Below are 21120 nucleotides of genomic sequence, written 5' to 3'. Positions count from 1 at the left end.
GGTTTTCACTAATATACTGGGTATTTTAGTCACTTCAATGACTGTTAACATACTCAGAGGGAAAAAAGGTCTGTTCTTCAAGGCTAGGTGAATTCAAAGAAGAAAGGAACGAAACTTCTCATTCAGTGGTTTTGAATATCATTTACAAATGTGTTTTCTAACCTTTCTTTATTTCAACTTTAAAAAGTCCAGTACGAAAAAAGCAAATTAGGTGGGGAAAATTTGTCTTAATGTTTAAGACGGGAACGTACAAACCTTGCAACTCTGAAGTTTCGTGAGCTCCTTGTAGGAGCATCACATGCTCCCAATTGCCCTTAGAAGCTCCCTGGCTATGGTGCAAAGAACATTATCCGCAGCCAGTTCTCTGTTTGTTCCAGTTTTCTCGGTTATAATCTGGGATCCACTCGAAGTTTTCTGGTAGTGACATCTGTATTGATGATATCTGTAATCCTGTCTTTTAGCAGAGAGCATATGCAGAGCAGAGCAGTTAGTGGAGATGGCCTGAGACAAGAGAGGAGGGGCCCTAAGGAGTGGGCAAGGAGAATCTCATTCCAGCTGGGCCGGAGCTGCAGGCAACTTGTCCCCATCTCCCACAGACTCCGTGCTTGTTGTTCTCCTCAGGCTGTCTGTGGCTGGTCCTGGGGCGCTCTTCCAAGCTTTCAAGGAAGGGAAAAGGCAGGGAGGCCGGGTGGTGAAGTACAGAAGCGGAAACACTGCACCTGGTGTTGAGCTCCCGCCCGGGCATTATTCACTGAATAACTTGGGGCAAGTTACTTAACTTCTCTAGGCTTCTATGTCTTCGCTGATGAAATCAGAATGGTAATAATTCCTCTCTCTTAGGGTTGTCCTGCGGAATAAAGAAATGAATACATGTTCTGATACTTAGAACAGTGCTGGCTCCCGGTAAGCGTTCAGTGAGTTCGCACGTTTTCTTAGCCATGAGTGGAGCAGTCACTGGTAGTGGCGCTCTTCGAAGTAGCAGTGGCTCTATTTTATCTCTAATCACGCAGAACAGTCACTTTGGACTTGCTCCATTTCCCAGACCAGTTTGAACCCTGAAGAAGCTATCAGTTCGGCCATCTCACCTTTCTCTGATCTGAGCCAAGTTACTGTTAGCAGTCTTAGCGGTATTAGATGAGTCCAGTACTTTCTGAATCTTTCTGGAGGATTATAAAAATTAACTTGGGGGAAAAGGGCCTCCTCAGGGTCATTTTCCCTAGGGACGTGGAATGATTCTGGTCTGGTATATCCCCCAGGGAATACTGGAAAGTTAGACCGAAACAGTACAGGTCAATCCCTGAGGCTGAGACAGAGTCAAACCTGTTTCCGGAATTTACGCTGAATTCAAGCAGGGCCCCCAGACTGAGGCACCCGCCCCATCGACAGTTTGACCGCTTCACTCTTCTATTTCTGTTTATACTGGTTGCCTCTGATCATGTGACACTTACTTCATTTTACAAGGTTTGCTATCGCATTACTTTGGGATTTGGGTATCACCATTCCCATGATAGAATCTAGGTATATGGATAAATTTACTTAGGCAACTTCTTCTTGACCAATATCTGGGTGGCTTGATGAATATTCAGTGAAATTCTAGTTATAAAAAAAGCCATTGGTAATCTCTAATCAGAGATTTATGTCCAGAGGAATTTTAGAAAAACAAATAGGTTATTTCTTACCTACCTGAAAATATGACTCCTCTCACCCTCCATCACGGACATGACTGAAGTCTTTTTACTTCAATTACAAAAGATTCCCGTAAAGGAAAAAAAAAAAAAAGAATGGAGCTGCTCTGGAGACCACGTAACCTGTAAAAGTGCCATTCTTCTCTCAAAATTCTTTCTACATGGCTTGAGGGTTGCAAGTCACTCCAGAAGGACAGCACAAGTGAAACAAGGTCTTTGAGGATGAACTTGGCTAGGGGCGAGGGATCCTAGGAAACAGAAGTTTGCATTTTATTCTGTTAATGGCTTGATTTAGCTGGGTGGAATAGACGTTCAAGTTTGCGCGTCATTCCAGAATTCTTATTGATGAAAAAATGTGTAAGGATTGAAGAAATCTAAGAACTTTGGGGCCTTTACTTATTTCTTACTCAGATTAATACAATTTTGGTTTAGGTGAAGGATAACACGTTTGAACTTTGGCTTATTTTTTTCATTCGGCAACATTTGTTGGGGATGTCTGACGAGCTAGGCATTGGTCTAAAAATAATGAATCATATACAAGGAGGAGATCTCCAGAGACCCTGATGGACATGTGGCCTTATCTGACAGTAATGAATACTTCCGATTAAAAAATTTAACCCACGCAAATATTTTTAAAGTCCATTTACCTTTCAAAGTATTTCACTTACCGTGATTTATTTGCTTTGGCATTTCTCTCTGAAGTCAATTTAGGAGCAAACTCTTGCTTCTCTTCCCCAATGGGGATGTTTAGTGTTTGTTAGTTTCTTGGCCCTTGTAGGGAATATTCCCATGGAAAGTGGGAATTTATTTGCCTTATTGTTGCTTCTTTTAGTTTTCCTGACTCTTGCTCCATTGTTCCCATACCCCATCCCCCTGGAATAAAATCCCTGAGATATATACTACAGTGATCACATTAGAAAGTTTAAGGAAAGAGCTTAAAGGGAAGAATATTTCCTTTCCTTAATGTCATTCATAAAACTTATCATATGAATCTGTAATGATTTAAGAGTGCTGTCAGGAATTTCAATAACAGTTTTCATATGTTAACTTACGCTAAGGAATTCAAAATGCAGGTGTATTCGGATTTTTGAAATCTATTTTTAACCTTGACTTAACGGAAGGGAACATTGAGTGGTTATTTATTTTAAAAAAGGATACACCCTGAAATTCACAAGTAGATATATGACATACAGCAAGTTATTATCCGCAGTTTATAAGTGGAGAGACTGCGACATGATGGTTTGCCTAAATGATTTGATCATGGTTATGAAGAAAAACTGGAAGTGAGAAAGATTTGGCACTGGGCTTTTGGATAGACTCTAAAACAAGTCAAGAAGCAAAACAATGATGTCAATTTTCTATGTATGTGTATTGACATTTGAGAATTTAATCTGGAATTATATTTTTGGGAACACATTGCATAGTAGTACATTATTTTTCATATTGGGGCTTTAATATGCTTCTGAAACTTAAAATTGCATCTCTAGAACCACTGGGAAATAATTTTGATTATAGCAACTCTCACAGGAGAGTTAGGGACTGAGGAGTGATAATCCCATGGCCTAACTCAGTCTCCACTGAGTACGTATAATAAGTAATGAGAGGATAATTATCTTATAGGTACATGAAGTTGTTGTAGTAAGTCTAGAAATGGAACATAATTGGATTAATTTGGAAAAAAATTAATTTTAATAAGTGTATGAACACAAAAGGGAATATTCAAGAATTTGGTGACATGCTCTCTGAAAGAATTTTAGGAATACTGAATAAAGAACAAGTAAAGTTAATAATAAAACAACAGAAAAGGGCTTCCCTGGTGGCGCAGTGGTTGAGAATCTGCCTGCCGATGCAGGGGACGTGGGTTCGTGCCCCGGTCCGGGAAGATCCCACATGCCACGGAGCGGCTGGGCCGGTGAGCCGTGGCCGCTGAGCCTATGCGTCCGGAGCCTGTGCTCCGCGACGGGAGAGGCCACAACAGTGAGAGGCCTGCGTACCGAAAAAAAAAAAAATGAAAGAATAAGTAAAGTTGGAAAAAAATCATTAGATGCTTAGAATCATTAGGAGACTGTATTTTCACTTCTATTGCTAGCTTCATACTAAGCCAGATATGCAAAGGCCAAGGGAATGCTTATACAATGAGGAAATTATCCCTGAATTTCCTTTCTCCTTTTAAAAAAGGAGAAGGGACAGCTTCTGATATTTTTCAACCTGTATTATGGATATATTCAATCTCTAGACACTTTTAATATTGACAATTATCATTTTGGTTTTATTTTTTTATGGTAGAAATAGTAGTGCATAGAATTCGGGGATAATCAAATAAAAAGTAAATCGATTAATTCTCTTTAAGTATATTATGTGTCCACGGGGCCATTATTTATCCCTGACACATAACGGTATCCAGTGTGTTAAACCAAACTCTATTCCATATTTGCCATTATTAGAGTTTCTGCTTGAACTTATATATATCCATTTTTAAACTATGGTTTGAGAAATGACATACAGTTGTATTTTCCAATATAGAAAAGTTTATTGATAATGTTGAAAAGAACTAAGAGGTAATAATAAGGAGTGTGTTATTACTCTATTGTGGGCCCTTGGGTTCCAGAGATATTCAGAACATGTTGACTTAGCATTATTGAGATATTTTATTTCATGTTATAAAATGACTGCAGGATCTAAAAAAGAAAGAAGTCACAAGACTTACTTTGCGTTCCCCTAACTTGAATAAATTAGGACAAATTAGGATTGATGTGGCTGAATGCTAGATGCCAATATTACCATCCTTACCTTCTACAAAGAAAGCGATGGCATAGGTTTCCTTAATATTTGGTCCAGTAGTTTTATAGATTGTCATTATGATGTCCACTTTCAGTTTGGTCTGAGGAAATGGATATTTTCTGGACTTTTTCTTCCCATTAACCTTGTCCATGACATTTCTATTAAGGGTGTTCTTTAACTGGGTCCACTTGCCTGTGTTGTACCCTGAAGGGTTGGCATCAACGTTAAAGGATACACACAAGATAATGTGAAGAGTTCAGTGTGCATGTTTCTGTGTTGCTGTAGGATAGGAATGGAATCTAGTCATTAAACTTTAATTAGATACCATTTCACTGCAAAGTACAGTTCAGTTTTAGGACTTAGATCCTGGCAAACTAGAGAAATGCTGCTCAGAAGAGCCCATTAAAATCCAGGGTTGGATTCAAGTCTAGGTTTATACAAGTCTAGGTTTATTACAATGAGTTCATAAGCTGAAGGTGATTTTCTTTGGGTTAAGGCTTTAACATGTGAATTGGGGGAGGGTGTGCATAATTCAATCCATAGCCTTTTCAGTGAGGAATATCAATTTGTACAGCCACCTCAGTGATTCTTAAGTGTGTTTCTCAGCTAATTCAGGAAGGCCCTGTGGCTTTCATGGAACAGCTACAAGTCTGAATGTTTCCGATGAGGGTTCTGAACCAGTAAGCTGACACTTGGCAGTGCAGCGGGGTGGCGTGGCTCAGGCTCATGCCTGTAGTGAAACATATGGAGGAGGGTGTTTTCAATGCATTTATGGATTGCTTCTTTTGTCAAATTTCAGTAAAAATAAAATCAAGTAGATTTAGCCGGTGCCTACAATTCCAAGGGTAGCTTAGGCGTTTCATTTGTTGCCTTAGCTTTAAGGCTTAGGACCCCCCATTTAGGAAATCTCTGCCTTTCTTGGCTGCTTCTGGAGTGAGTCGCTATCAGGATCTAGCTACGTGACACCTTGGCCTCTGAGGCAAGAAAATGAGGGTGGCTGACTGAGCCCTGCTGGTGGCGGATGCTCAGATTTTCAGCAATTAGATGAGCCCTCTGGCCTCTGGGAGCAGTGATCTCAGGCTTGGTCTTTCTAGAACTCAAGGGAAGCCCGCTCTCAGGTCTCCTTTATAATATGCAGCTGATGCTTTCATTTTTGATGATGGTTCTGAAAATTAGATGAACACTCTTTGTTCTGTGGAATGGGTCTCAAAATAAAACCCTGAGGGTGCTCCCACCTGGGGCCTCATGCTGTCACAGCCTCCAGGACGAGCATGCAGCTCCTGGTGGATCTCCCTTAGGTACACTGTCAGAGCTTCTCGTTTGATCCTGTTTGTCCAGCTTAAAAACCCTAAAAATTCTAAGGGTCTCTGCTTTACTTTAACAAGCGCTGCACAAATCCAAACCATCCCAGAGGGGAAAGCTAGAGAAGACTGAGTAGAACCATCCAATATGCCACCTTTTGGTCCAATCTGAGTCCAAAATAAGTAGCAAACAAAAGGCAAGGAAGGCCACGGTTCCAGACACATGCTGGAATATCGCTGGTTTGATTTCTGAGCATATTTAAAGTTGATGCTCTCTGATCTAAGGTTGCTAAGCAACATCCACTGCCTAACACAGTGATGAATGTGAGTGTTTCAGTGCTGTGTTTCCTCACCCTGGCAAAAGGCTGGTAAGTGACTGGCTGTTAGAAAGCAAATGGTTTGCTCACAAATAAGCATTCTCACGTCCTGCTGAAGAAGTTCGGTTGGGGCTGCTTCTGTTGCTGCAGAAATGAGCAACTCCCCCTGGCTGGGAGAGGCTGCGGAAACCTCGAGGATGCTGTTTTATCAGCATCCCACTCAACTGTTGTTGTGAAAGTGTTTGATTCAGCATTCACTGTAATGAGCCATTAAAATCCCATTAAGATACGTTGTTATCAAGACCTCTCTCTTGTGTGGAAGATAATGACAGGTGAGGAGAAAAGAGGGGGACTTGCTAGTGTGTTAACTAGACCCTAACTAGGGAGAGAATTTTCGCTTTATTGCTAGGGAAAAACATAACACTTACCAGCCTCCTTCTAAAGTATCAGGTGTGGCACACATATCAGGCCATTACCTGTGCCATTTAGCTGTGCCAGGACAGCTATAAAAGGGGCCTTTTCCAAGATAAGGGAAACAGCATTTCAGCCTTCATCCTTTCTGTTGGAGGGTGGAGGGTGCTCAGTTATGGAGATGAACACAGGGCGACTGTCCCCACCTCAGTGAAGCGGTGGAGCGTCAGAGGCAGCAAAAGGGCAAACGAGGTCTCCGTAAGGTGGACACTTTATAATCAATGCAAAATAACTGCTCCATGACTGCATACTGATGGAAGACAGAATTCAACCATTTTAGTGCACGTTCAGTAAGTTTATGCATGTCTCTCGTGCGCTCGCTACTCAGATTCTGAAACAGAAGGATCAGACCGACGCAGGTTGGCTTTGTCGCATAATCTTTTCATGAAGAAGTGGTTTGGGATGCCTATGAAAGAGTTTCCATCTAAGTTAAGGGCTGTGAGACCAAACGTAATTTTAAAAATGAACATAGTGTGACCGTAACTATTGTGTTCGAGAACCCTCGATAAATACTCATTCAGTCACCGAATCTAGTGCGTCACAAATTTTTCCACCTGGAGACCTCCCTGAAGCCTCGCTCCCCTTCTCCCCATCCTCACACACACATCACAAAAAGCTCAGTGTCTAGCTAACCCGTGTTGCCATGGAAGGGAAGAGAGGAAATGCGGGAGAGGCTGCAGGCTGCCTGGGGACACTAACCTCATGACGAAGAGGACAAAAAACTTTTTAAAGAAGTAATGTTACTATATATTACTTAATGGTCCATTATATCCTTTGTGTATGTGTGTGGTTTTTTTGTTTTTTTCTTTTTTTTTTGGTAAAAAGTGCTCTTAATTAGAAAAGCCACTTGATAATATTTTTTAAAGATTGAGCAGGATGGTTCTCTCATTTACATTCCTGTTATAATTGAATTTACATTGATTTACTGTATAATTTCTATATACTGTACCATTTCATCAAATTCTATTTATTGTACTGTTTCAGATAGATGGACCCAGGAGTATTAACGTAGAATTATCTGCACAATCGTTTCTGAAGTGGGACCTAATTTGAGAACCTACGTAATGATGCCTGAATCATAAAATTCAGCCTATCTCTATACCTCTGGAGTAGGCTAAATCCACATTTATAAGATTCCTTTCCCTTCTGAGAACTTCAAAAATTTTTAAGTGAAACAAATGAATTGTAGTAGTTTATTTTTCCCACAAATTGGTAGCACTTCTACCCCTCATGTTGATTCATGAGAAATGCTGAAACACAGTTTTGTTTCTCCTATATTCTTTGAAAATGGATTACTTTGCAAAAGTAGGTACTTATAGAACCTATTGATGATTAGTTTCTGATAAGTTACCACAAGAGTGAGTTAGGTGGTTGATGAGCAACAGAACAGAAGCCTGTCAACGAAAGAGTACCTACTTGTAAAACAGAAACCTTTCACATCTAGCCATTCTCCCTGTGTCTTTCCATACGCCAAGTGCGTCACTCCCAGGAGCTGTGTCTGGGAGAGGGCACACACACACACAACCAGCTACGATACAGTTGAAAAAACCAAGTGTTAACTTGGTGCCCTAAAGAAGGTGGCACAGACAAAGGTGTGATTAATCCTGTCCGGGGAGGATCAGAAAAGGCAAGGAGAGGGGGCCTGAAACTGCAGGAGGGGCTTCAACTTTGGAATAAAACACATGTGGGTAGAATCCCAGATCTACCATCTTGAAAAAATTTAGGTTATGATTTTTATTTTTATTTCTGTGTGAGTTTGAACAAGTATGGGCAATTCTATACAATCCTATGATTTTAATTATGAAAATTTCTAAGTATATTATAGCATAGACAGACTAATAAAGCAGCCTCAGGTTCATCAGGTTTTAATATTTTGTCATACTTGTTTTCATTTTTTTAAGAAAGAAAACATTGCAATATATTGAAGTCACCTGTTTCCTTTCTTAATCATATTCTCCTACCCCATCCTCCTTCTCCAGAGGTATCTACTATTCTGAATTTGATATCTGTCATGCCTATGAATGTTTTCATACTTTTTATATGTATATATCCATAACCGATAATTAATGTTGTTTTCAATATTTTAAATTTTATATAAATGGTAGCATAATATGTTTTTCAATATTGTTTTTGAGATTTATTTATAATAGTTCATGGGTATCATTCATTCATTTTTGCTATACTATATTTCATTATAGGAATATACAACAATTAATTTATTCATTCTCCTGTTGATGAAAATTTAGGTTGTTTTCAAAAGATTATTTTTTTCTTGCAATTACAAACAGTGATACAATGGACATTCTATTCCGTGGCTCTCTATGCATGTATTTCAAAGCTTTTAAAGGAATATTCCTAGGAATTGAATGATTGGGTCTTAAGATATAGGCATTTTCAACTTATTAGATATCGCCAAATCTGTACCGCAAACCCAAAGTTGTACAAATCTACACTCCAGTAAGTCAGAATTTCCACTGATCTACATATATGCCAACTTTTGTTACTGTCAGACAATTTTAATTTTTAAAAAAATCTTTTTTTAATTAACAAGTTTTAATACAATTTTAAACGGTTACTTTCCATTTACAGTTATTACAAAATACAGGCTCTATTCGCCGTGTTGTACAATACATCCTGGAGCCTATCTTACACCTAATAGTTTGGGCCTCCCAACCCCCTCCCGTATTGCCCCTCGCCCCACACTGGTAACCGCTAGTTTGTTCTATCTGTGACTCTGCTTCTTTTTTGTTATATTCATTAGTTTGTTGTATCTTTTAGATTCCACATATAAGTGATATCATACAGTATTTGTCCTTTGTCTTTTTCTGACTTATTTCACTTAGCATAATGCCCTTCAAGTCCATCCATGTTGCTGCAAGTGGCAAAATTTCATTATTTCTTATGGCCAAGTAGCAGGCAGTTTTAGCTTTTGCCTATCTTATTTGTATGCAATGATATCTTATTTTAATTTATATTTTTCTGATTACTGATGGAGTTGAACATGTATGTTTATTGACCATTTAATTATGTTTTCGATCCTTTATTTATTCAACAGGTGTTTTCTATGAGTTGTTTTTCTCCTACTTATTGATTTATAAGATTTATTATCTTTGTTACTTAGCCTTTGTGGTTTTAGGTACTGCAAATATCTTCTCCTAGGTGGTATCATGTCTTTTACTTTTGTTTATGGTGGCTTTGTTGAGGAAAAGATTTAATTTTAATGTATTTACCTATATTAATCTTTTTATGGTATATGCTTAAAATATGGTATGGTATATGCTTTAAAATATGGTATATTTTAAAGAAATCTCCCCCTACTCCGAGGTCAGAAAGATATTTTTCTATATTGTTTTCTGAAATGTGGAAGGTTTGCTTTTGTATTTCTATCTTTAATCAAAGTGGTCTACTTTTTGCATATGGATGTGAGATAATGTCCATATTTTATTTTTGGAGTGTTAATTGTCTTAGTACCATAAATAATCAGAACTTTCACACTGATCTGCTATTTCCATTTATCATCTATCAAGTTTCCGTATTAGATTTGAGGAGTGTGTCTGTGATCCTCTTCAATCCCATTGTTTTGTCTGTCACTCTGCTGATATCACACTGTCTGTATTAAGATAGCACTATAATGCATCTTGTTATAAAGGTGATGGCATAAGCAGCTCACCTCCCCGACCCCCATCTTCCCCATACCCCCTGCACTGGAGGCGAAGTCTTAACCACTAGATCACCAGGGAAGAATATAAATTCTATATATTTTAGAATTGGCTTCTCAAGTTCCAAGAAAAATACTTTTGGTATTTTCATTCAGTTTGTACCTTCTATGCAAGCAAAGAATACCTCACCAGTTATTTGGGTTTTCTCTAATGTCCTTTTTGCTTATCTTTTGATTATTGATTTCAACTGAATTGCTTTGTGCTCAGTTCATGTGCTTTTCATACTATCAATTCTTTGATATTATATGAGACTTACTTTGTGATCTAGTATGTGACTAATTTTTATAAACATTCCATTTATGCTTGGAACAAAAATGTGGATTCTCTCATTTTGAAATTTACAGTTCTGTATTCAATCTAAAAATCAAGCTTTTTAAACAGGTTGTTGAATTTTCTACATCCTTACTAATATTTTTCAGCTTGATCTAAAGATTACTGAGAGATGTGTATTCAGATTTCCCAACATTAGATGAATCTATTTCTCCTTGTTTTCTTCCCATTTTCATTAAACATTTTTAATCTACTTAATGACTACATACAAGATAATGATTATGAAATATTTCTTTAGTCTTAGATTAATAGCTATTTTCTCCCATTAAAAATATATATATCATTCCATTGTCTCCTGACTTCAGTTATTGCTGCTAAGAAGTTTGGTAAATATCTAATTGTTTTTCCTTTATAGATAACATGCCTCTTTCCTCTGGTTGCTTTTCTGATTTTCTTTTTGTTTTTGAGGGTGCTGTAGTTTAGCTACAATGTGCCTACGTGTGGATTTGATTATATGTTTCCTGAATCTAAGATTTTTGTGTCTTTCATCAATTTTGAAAAAAATTCAGCCATTATTTATTTTTTCCAAGTATTGCTTCCCTCTTCTCTTTAGTCACTTTGCCTGGAACTGCTATCAGATGTATGTTTGGACATTCTTGTTTTATTTTCCTTATTTCTCAAGCTCTCTATTATGTTTCTTTTCTTTTTTAAAAAATATTTATTTTATTTATTTATTTGGTTGTGCTGGGTCTTAGTTGCGGCAGGCAGGCTCCTTAGTTGCGGCTTGCCAGCTCCTCAGTTGTGGCATGTGAACTCTTATTTGTGGCATGCATGTGGGATCTAGTTCCCTGACCAGGGATCGAACCCAGGTCCCCTGCATTGAGAGCATGGAGTCTTAACAACTGTGCCACCAGGCAAGTCCCTTTATTACGTTTCATCTCCCTGTGTCTCTCTGTGCTGTATTTTAGGTTATTTCCTCAGATATACCTTCTAGTTTACTATTCCCCTTTTCAGTTGACTTTAATCTGCCTGTTACTTGTCCAGGAGTTTTTAATTCCAATAATTTTATTTTTCATTTCTAGAACTCCTATTTTTTTGTTATTGTTGGTTTTTTAATATATTCCTGGTATCTTCAAAAGTGCCCTGCTCTTTATTCGTGTTTTCAATTCCTTCTTTCACATATGTTTATTTTGAATGTACTTTTTAATATGTTTAGTTACTTATTCAAATATGTTCACAGTAGATGGTTATGTAAAAGAATAGTTACAAATCACATATATAATATAAAATCATTTTGTAAACAAATAATATAGTTATATATTGAATGTACTTTATTTATTTATTTATTTATTTATTTTTTGGCGGTACGCAGGCCTCTCACTGCCGTGGCCTCTCCCGTTGCGGAGCACAGCCTCCGGACACGCAGGCTCAGCGGCCAGGGCTCACAGGCCCAGCCGCTCTGCGGCATGTGGGATCTTCCCGGACCAGGGCACGAACCCATGTCCCCTGCATCGGCAGGCGGACTCCCAACTACTGCACCACCAGGGAAGCCCTGAATGTACTTTTATAGGCTCTATTTTTTAGTTCTGCTATTTGAAATTCATGTGGCTTTAATTCTGAGAGAGAGAGAGAGAATGTGTGTGTGAACATGCATACAAACTTATATGCGTGTGAGTGCTGGCCTTCCCTAATGAATTTATTTTTCATATGTTTGCTATAATTAGTCTGTGAGTTCATTTTCTAAGAGCATTTATATGTGATAATTCGGTGTGGGCTATTTGAGGATGTAACCCTTCCAGATGGTTTGTCTTGCCAAGTGTCCCAATGGTATCATGATCCAAGAGCCACCTTTTCTTAAATTTACCTATTTATTAGGGAAAATTTCAAGCATACTCAAAAGTAGATAAAATAGTACAATGAATGCCTATGGTCCCATCACTCAGCTTCGATAATTATTAAGTGATGATCAATGTTGCTTCACTTGTATATTCCTGTACTCCTTCCATACTCACACACCACACACTGGATTATTTTGAAGTAAATCCTGGATATTATATCATTTCATCTATAAATATTTCACTATGTAAGTCAAAAGATGAAGACTAAAAAATAATCAAAATAGCAATCACACCTTACAAGTTAACAATTTCTTAATAGGTTCAAATTCTTAATAGGTTCAAATCAGAGTTCAAATATTCATGATTAACTCATGAATATTTCTTCACAGTTTGTCAAAATAAGGATCCCAGTAAGATCCACGAACTGCAATTAGTTCATATATTTCTTATATCTCCTTTTCTCAAAGATTTACCTTTTCTCTCTTCCCTCTCTCTCTCTCTCTTCTTCCCTCCATCCTTCCCTCTCTCTCCCTCTTACAATTTCTTTGTTGAAAAAAACAGTTGTTTTTTTATTTCAGGGTCACTTTCATGTTACTTTCTCATCTTCATAGTTGCCAGGACTGTGCAAGTAGCAGAAAACTCTCAAAACCTCTACCCCATCTCATCAGCTGAGACAGAACAAGTTTCTTGATAAATTTTAGTGCTAGTGGATTATTTTCTAGTAGCCATTTACGGTATAGCCGTTTAAGGGTGTAGCCACTTAGGGGCCTACATTTACGCCATGGGCTTGGTTCCACCCTTAGCCTATAGAAGCTCAGTGCATTTGAAAGTGTTTTTTGGGAGAAGGGTTTCATATAATTTAGTCCTTAATATTATGCAGAAATGGAACCTCTTGATGCTTTAAAAAATCTTCTTTGGATCAACTTGAAAGTTTCTTAACCTCTCTAAGTGACAGTGTTCTATAAAATGATGTACATTTTTTTTTTCTTATTTCACTGTTTTAGGGAATAAATGAGCTAATGTATACAAAGTGGGTAATGCAAAAAGGGTACCCTTTCTGGGTAGAGAAGATCTTTGAGCAGAGTTTGAAGAATGAATATTACTGGATTCAAAATGGTTGAAGGAAGAGTAGTATACCAGGATGATAAAGAAGTAAAAGGACATTTTAGCTCAAAGGCACAATTCTTGTCCTATGACTATTAAGCCTAATTTTTATCTATAACCAACTTCATTGCTCCACAATTCTTTTGTTCGTGCTAATTCAATCTTTTGAGGGTGTAACTGCAAAATTCCCAGCAGTTCCTATAAAATATGTATCTTAGCATAGTTATGCAAATCTGCATTGTAATATTAAAGTAAAACCCAAACTAAAGGGATTCTACTTGAATGTCTGCATGATAAGTCACGCACTAGGATAGTTGTCGGATTTTTCTCTCTGTTTCCTGTAAGTGATTTGATGAAACACTCAGTTGCGAGATTCATTGGTTTAAAATTATGAGCTGGGCTTCCCTGGTGGTGCAGTGGTTGAGAGTCTGCCTGCCGATGCAGGGTACATGGGTTCGTGCCCTGGTCCGGGAAGATCCCACATGCCGCGGAGTGGCTGGGCCCATGAGCCATGGCCGCTGAGCCTGCGCGTCCGGAGCCTGTGCTCCGCAACGGGAGAGGCCACAACAGTGAGACCCGCGTACCGCAAACAAACAACAACAACAAAAAAATTATGAGCTATTTGCAATCGTTTTCAAGCAAGGTTTTTGAAACTTAGGAATTGTAGCAACTTTGCACTGGCACATCTCTTGCAGATCTCGTTAGCTTTCCAGCCTTATTTTGGCAGGAACATCAAGGGAAGCACACTATATCCATAGGATTTAAGGGATTCAGGCTCCCTTCATCCAGCCTCTGGTCACAAGTTCCAACTCCTTTTTATCAGTTCCATCAGGATAGTTTTCTAGTATCTTATAAAGCAATATAGGAGGTATAAGTGAACATCTGCAAGACACAATGTGTGCTAAGAAATAGAGCAGTCCCTTTGTCCTTCGCGCTCTTTTTGTGTTTGTACAACAGATCTGCCTAAACTACACAGCAATGCAAAGTACAATGCAACATTGGTTAAAAAAATTTTTAAATACATATATAAAGTCTATCTTTCTATATATCATGAATTATACATATATAATCTTTCTATATGTAAAGATAGATTATATATAAAGATATATAGCTATATTAATATCAAAATAAAGATATAAAATTCTGGTTATTGGATAGTTTCAAATCATGATAAAAGCCACCACTTGGAATTAGAAAGGTTGTATTTTACCAAACAAAGGACTTCGTTCTGGTATGTAAGTGCCTCTTAACACTACTTCTTGACCAACCAATCAGACCTTTTGTCACAGCAAAGCAGGTGAATCCATTCTCTGCTGCTGACAATTGCACGAGTAATAATTTTCTGAAGTTCCTGAAGTTGCCTCATAAGTTCTTTGAAATTGTATTTCTTTTCTTTTTTTTTTTTTTTGTACGCGGACCTCTCACCGTTGTGGCCTCTCCCATTGCGGAGCACAGGCTCCGGACGCGCAGGCTCAGCGGCCATGGCTCACGGGCCCAGCCGCTCCGCGACGTGGGATCTTCCCGGACCGGGGCACGAACCCGTGTCCCCTGCATCGGCAGGCGGACTCTCAACCACTGCGCCACCAGGGAAGCCCTAGAAATTGTATTTCTACAATTTATTTTCCAAAGCGATCTAGATTTAAGAAAGTTCTAGGTGATGATAGGCCTGCTTTTGCTTTTTAATTTAATTAATTAGCACATAAATCATTAACTTTGATTCAGTTGGAATGTCTTTACATAACCATATATGAAAAGTCCATAGAGTTACAGTCATTGGACATAGATCTGTCAGGTATCAACTCCTCAGGCAAAAGGACAATGATAATAACAAAGGAGAAGAAAAAGTTTGAAGGGATGTTATAGATGAGCTCAACTTAGGTGTGGTTCAGCAAGTGTCTTTTCTCCTTAAACTCTGCAAAGAAATAATTTTCTGTGAGAGAATTTGTCATCTAGAATTACCTTTGTGCTGAGAAATTTTGACCTGGATCTCTACCAGCTTCTTTAAAAAATAATCTTAACTTGCAAACTAAAGATTCCAAATTGTTCCCTCCAAGAAATGTGTAGAAATGCACAGATGGGGCTGTATGTCATAACCCAAACTCTTCCTGGGCCAGGCGGAATTTAACCCTTAGATGAAGAGACTATTTCTGTACTACAGCTCTTCATTGGCAACTTTTACTCTAATGGAAAAATAAAAATAGAAAGAGTAGAGCAATGAAGCTCTGGGGTTGTAGATTCCTAAGGCAGATGGAAAGGCATTGAATATCTTCTTAATATATTATAGGCCAAATAAAACACTCCTTAGCAAAACTTACTATCTATAAAAAGTTGTTGCTAGCTACAGTTTTATTTGTAGTAGAAAAGAAGCTGCTATTTTGGGCTTAGTTTAATAAAAACCAAGAAGAAACATTTTTTCAAAATTATGATTAGTGTTCTAGGTTTTAATGCTTATACTGATGTTTGTAGTGTTTAGAGACAGATAGTTGCAGTTTACCCCTCATCTTTTTTTTTCTTGTTGAAATTTATTTTTATTGAAGTATAGGTGACGTACAATATTATGTAAGTTACAGGTGTACCAAATAGTGATTCACAACTTTTAACGGTTATAGTTATTATAAAATATTGGCTGTATTCCCTGTATTGTACAATATATCCTTGTAGCTGATTTTATACATAATAGTGTGTACATCTTAATCTCCTACCCCTAGATTGTCCCCTCCCCACCTTGCCACTGGTGACCAGTAGTTTGTTCTCTATATCTGTGAGTCTGCTTTCTTTTTGTTATATTCACTAGTCTGTTGTATTTAGATTCCACATATAAGTGATTATCATATGGTATTTGTCTTTCTCTGACTTATTTCACTTAGCATAATACCCTCCAAGCCCATCTATGTTGCTGCAAATGACAAAACTTCATTCTTTTTTATGGCTGAGTAGTATTCCATTGTGTGTGTGTGTGTGTGTGTGTGTATGTGTGTGTGTGTATCACATCTTCTTTAACCTTTCATCTGTTGATGGACACTTAGGTTGCTTCCATATCTTGGCAATTGTATTTAATGCTGCTGTGAACACTGGGGTGCATGTATCTTTTCAAATTAGTGTTTTTGTTTTTTTCACGTATATATACCCAGGAGGTGGAATTGCTGGATCATGTGGTAGTTCTATTTTTAGTTTTTTGAGAAACCTCCATACTGTTTTCCACAGTGGCTGCACCAATTTACATTCCCACCAGCAGTGTAGGAGAGTTCCCTTTTCTCTACATCCTTGCCAACATTTGTTATCTGTGTTCTCTTTGATGACAGCCATTCTGACGGCTGTGAGGTGATACATCATTGTGGTTTTGATTTGCATTTCCCTGATAATTAGCAATGTTAAGCATCTTCTTATGTCCCTGTTGGCCATCTGCATTTCCTCTTTGGAAAAATGTCTATTCAGGTCTTCTGTCCATTTATTGATTGGGTTGTTTGTTTTTCTGATGTTAAGTTGTATGAGCTGTTTGTATATTTTGGATATTAACCCCTTATCCACCATATCATTTGCAAATATTTTCTCCCATTAAGCAGGTTGTCCTTTCATTTTGTAAATGGTTTCTTCATTGTGCAAAAGCTTTTAAGTTTGATTAGGTGCCATTAGTTCATTTTTGCTATTATTTCCTTTGCTTTAGGAGACAGATCCAAAAAAATATTGCTACGATTTATGTCAAAGAGTGTTCTGCCTATGTTTTCCTCTAGGAGTTTTATGGTTTCTGGTCTTACATTTAGGTCTTTAATCCATTTGAGTTTATTTTTGTGTATGGTGTTAGGGAGTGTTCTAATTTCATTCTTTTACATGTAGCTGTCCAGTTTTCCCAGCACCACTTATTGAAGAGGCTGTCTTTTCTCCATTGTATATTCTTGCCTCTTTTGTTGTAGATTAATTGACCATAAGTACGTTACTCTCTCATCTTGATGTTCAATTCTGCCATAAACTCTGGTTGATTTGGAACCTTTACTTTTACATGCCTATCACTTTTGGAACTTCCTATTAATATCTGTACACTAAGTCTGGCTGAAACAATTTCACTTTTTTAAAAAAAAAAGTAATATTAATTTTGGATCTGTTATGGATAGAAAATATTTTTAGCTGAATGGGATTTTTGTTTTCAGAAATTAAATGTTTATCTTTGTAAAGCAACAATAGTGTTATCAGAGAAACATATACAGCTTGGTATGTTTACCAAGATTGGCATTTCCTGAGTAGTAGATAATAAACAGTCTTGTAGCAGAAAGGAAAAGACTCAGAAAAAGAAGTTTTATAACTCTCAGGTGTTGGCAAACTGTTTATGTTAACGTTATTAGAGAGAGTTTTGAAAAGTGGGTCTTTGCTATGAAAGCAAAAGTAGCCCAAGTCTCTCAATGAATGGGTTCATTTATTTGACAAATTAGTATTGACTGCTTCATATGTGCTGGTACTATTATAAGCCTTCTACACATGCTGTCTTATATAATCTTCACAGCAATTTATGAAGTAGGCACTGTGGTTATCATCCCACAGAGGATGAAACTGAGGCTCAAAGAGGTTAATTTGTCCAAGGCCAAAAGCAAAAACGTGGTGGAGGTGGGTTCTGAACCTAGGTCTGTCAGATCCAGAGCTACGATATACTGCTCCAGTTTCTATCCTTTGGATGCAGCCCATTTTGCTGTAAACCTTTTTGTAGTTACCCTCTGTTGCCCCTTCTCTGGGGTCACGGATGTGTTCTCTTTTATAGAGCCTGTGAGGTCTTAGACAGCTTATAGTGGATATGTGTTGTTGGAATAACAATCAACAAGGTTCTCATAAGAAACAATCTTGAGTCTACCATCTTTTCTTAAGGGGTTGCTAGGATTACCAATTCCTTTTTCAGGGAGAACATATCACCTTAAGGATTTATTGTTTGTATTTTGCTATTTACTATATGTCATGTTTGTGTGAAAAAGAAGCTATGATGGTAAGTGCTATGCTCTCCATAACTCTTCTCAACGACTGATACATTATATTTCTACTTATTCATTTGTTTACAGTCTGCCTCTCCACTTTAAAGCATTGGTGCTATCAAGGCAGCGACTTTTGTCTCTTCTGTTAACTGTGGTATCTCCAGAGTCTCAAAGAGTTTCTGGCACATGGTAGGTACACAATGAAAACTTTTTAAATGAAGAGAATGAGATTATTTCTAAGATGTGAGAGAGGGCTACCTTTATATATATTACTCATTTCAGCTCAAATTTCAGAGTAAGTTGTATTGGCACAGTTTGAGGTCATATGAGATGGAAAAAATAATACCTACTACCATTCCAGGCACGTTACTTATGATCCTTAAATTATAAAGTCTCAAACTGAGACTGAGTCTCAAAGACTGTGTCCCATTCCCTCAGCTTGGACAGTGTCTGGATCTCAAAGACTGGTCTTCCCACCTCAGGACCAGGGCTTCCTGCCATCCCACACAAGAGAGGAGCAGATGATGGAAAGTTATCCAAATTTCTGCAGTTCTCACTTCACGTATAGGGCTGTCCAGATTCCTCCAGAGAGGTGACTGGGGTGTATAATGGTTAAGAGCCAGCTCTGTACTTGGGCACGTACAGCTTAGAGTTCTGTATTTGCTATGTAACCTCGAGCATAAAACCTTTCTGAGCTTAGTTTCATCATCTATAAAATGGGCTAATAACAGCGACTACGTCAAGGATTTTTATGAAGACCAAATGGGATAATTTACAAAGAGAGCTTAGTTTAATGCCTGGCACGTAAAACTGCTCAATATTAGCATTAAAATGTCAAACAATCTAGACTTGTTAATTCGTTTTTCTTACATAAATATAAAGACCACACCAAGTATCCATTGGTGCTAATAAAAAGTAGACTATGAAATATTTGTAACCAAGACAGTAGGTGTGTTATCAATTCTAAACCTGTTTAAGTTGGTAATACATTTCTGACGCTTGAAATATACTCTAAATTTGGTCTACTGTAATAAATGTATGAGTGACTCTAATTGCAATAATAATTATGGTAGTAATCACTACCAGTTATTCTCCAGCTATTTGTTAAGGTATTATACTATACCCTTTACTTGCATTATCATTAATCCTTGAATTAACCATCAAAAGAAGGCCTTATTGTTTCCATTTCTTAGATAAGGAAACCAAGGCTAAGAAGAATTAAATTGCTTTGTCCAAGAACATTTAGTTAGTAAAGCAGCAGTTCAAGCTTCAGGCTCTAAAGCCCACATTTTTCCCACTATGCCACACTGTCTCCTTGACTGTAGTTCTAGACTTGGTTTTAACAAAATTAAAGAAGCAGTAACCACCAGTTGAGTGAACTCTTACTTGATGTTTCATGCTTTTGAGAGTTATTTTTACCTTTCTTACCTCATCTGATTAGAGTATTTTTTAATCCTATTATCTTGCTTTTACCTTAAAATGCGACTTAAAATAATAATTAATAATAATAATAAATGTGGGGAGGGATGACTTCAACATTCTACCATATTTAAATCCTATCTGATTAACACCAAACTTTTTGGTGTCTTTAAGAAGTAATGCACAGCAGGGAAAAGACAACACAGTTGATTCAATGTCCCTTACATTACAGAAAGCATGAGAGATTTTGATGAGTGACCAGGAGGGAGGGATTTGAATGAGCTGCTGTGGGCTGCCCATTTTTACACCTGGCATAGCCTGGTCAGATGGCATTACCCATGGCAATCAATTTTCCTGTGCTTCAGTTTCTCTGCAAAGTGGGGCTTAAACTGTAAATTTCTAAAGAGCAATGACCATATCTTATTCTGCATATTCCTAGTGCCTACCACAATAAAAGTTGTTGAGCTCGACTCAGCTGGGGAGTGATACTTTCACTGGGGTGGCCGTGAATAACAAGATCTCAAAGATTACGTTGCTACGATTCTTACTCCATTTTCACAAATTAGGAAATGAGTACTAGGATTTCTCCCTGGCTCACTCCTCTGCACCTTTATACTGACTCTGTAGGCTGGTTTCAGGGATTGCAAACAACTAATAAAGAGTAATGTGCCAAACTTTACTCCTTAGTTACAAACTAATCCCACTTGGTAACCAGATGCTTCTAAAATAAGAGGAGGGACTCCAATAGGCAAACAGTGTGGTAGGGGTGCGGGGTGCCTAGGGCACCTCTGATGGGCTCGTGAAAGATGATTGTGCACATCTCTTCCCAACCCTGTGCTCAGTGACTTCACATCGGTAGCTTGAAAGCAGCACTGGTAGAAGTATTTATACCATGGAAATTAGCAAGTGCTACAAATAGCAGCTCCCACCCCTACAGCTGGTTTTTAAACGTTTACCAGCACACCGATGGAGAGGCGGTCCACTTTTGGATGATTGCTTTGCTTTGGCTTGCAGTGGAGTGGGCTTTGCCTGTCAACAGTAGCAGAGGGCCACATCACACTAAGTGATGATTTAGAGATGCTCCCAAACCATCAACCACACTCGCTGAGGCCACAGGCTCTAGAATGAAGTCATATTTAAGAAGTGATGAAGACAAAGGATTTTTTTCCCTCCAATTTTAAGGAACTTTGCTACAATAGCCATGACTATACTTATTTATGGGGAAACTATTATTGTTACATCCCATTATTACTTGTAATAAAC

At 37.9% G+C, this 21120-nt stretch overlaps 1 protein-coding gene across 3 annotated transcripts in view; it reads left to right on the top strand.

Annotated features, from left to right (window-relative positions):
• Window positions 1-21120, top strand: part of SSPN (sarcospan) — a 132007-nt gene that overhangs the window by 87975 nt on the left and 22912 nt on the right. The window contains exon 1 of one of the 3 annotated variants that reach the window (XM_032646405.1): window positions 18549-18627. The exons of the other annotated variants lie outside the window; for them this stretch is intronic. Within the exon in view, the coding sequence (XP_032502296.1) occupies window positions 18625-18627 (3 nt within the window). The 5' untranslated portion in view covers window positions 18549-18624. Of the gene's footprint in view, window positions 1-18548; window positions 18628-21120 lie in introns of those variants that run through there. 3 annotated transcript variants of the gene reach the window in all.

Source organism: Phocoena sinus, chromosome 10 (genome assembly GCF_008692025.1).
Source record: "Phocoena sinus isolate mPhoSin1 chromosome 10, mPhoSin1.pri, whole genome shotgun sequence".
In the NCBI taxonomy this organism is placed as follows: domain Eukaryota; kingdom Metazoa; phylum Chordata; class Mammalia; order Artiodactyla; family Phocoenidae; genus Phocoena; species Phocoena sinus.
This window is presented reverse-complemented; position numbering and strand designations above follow the sequence as displayed.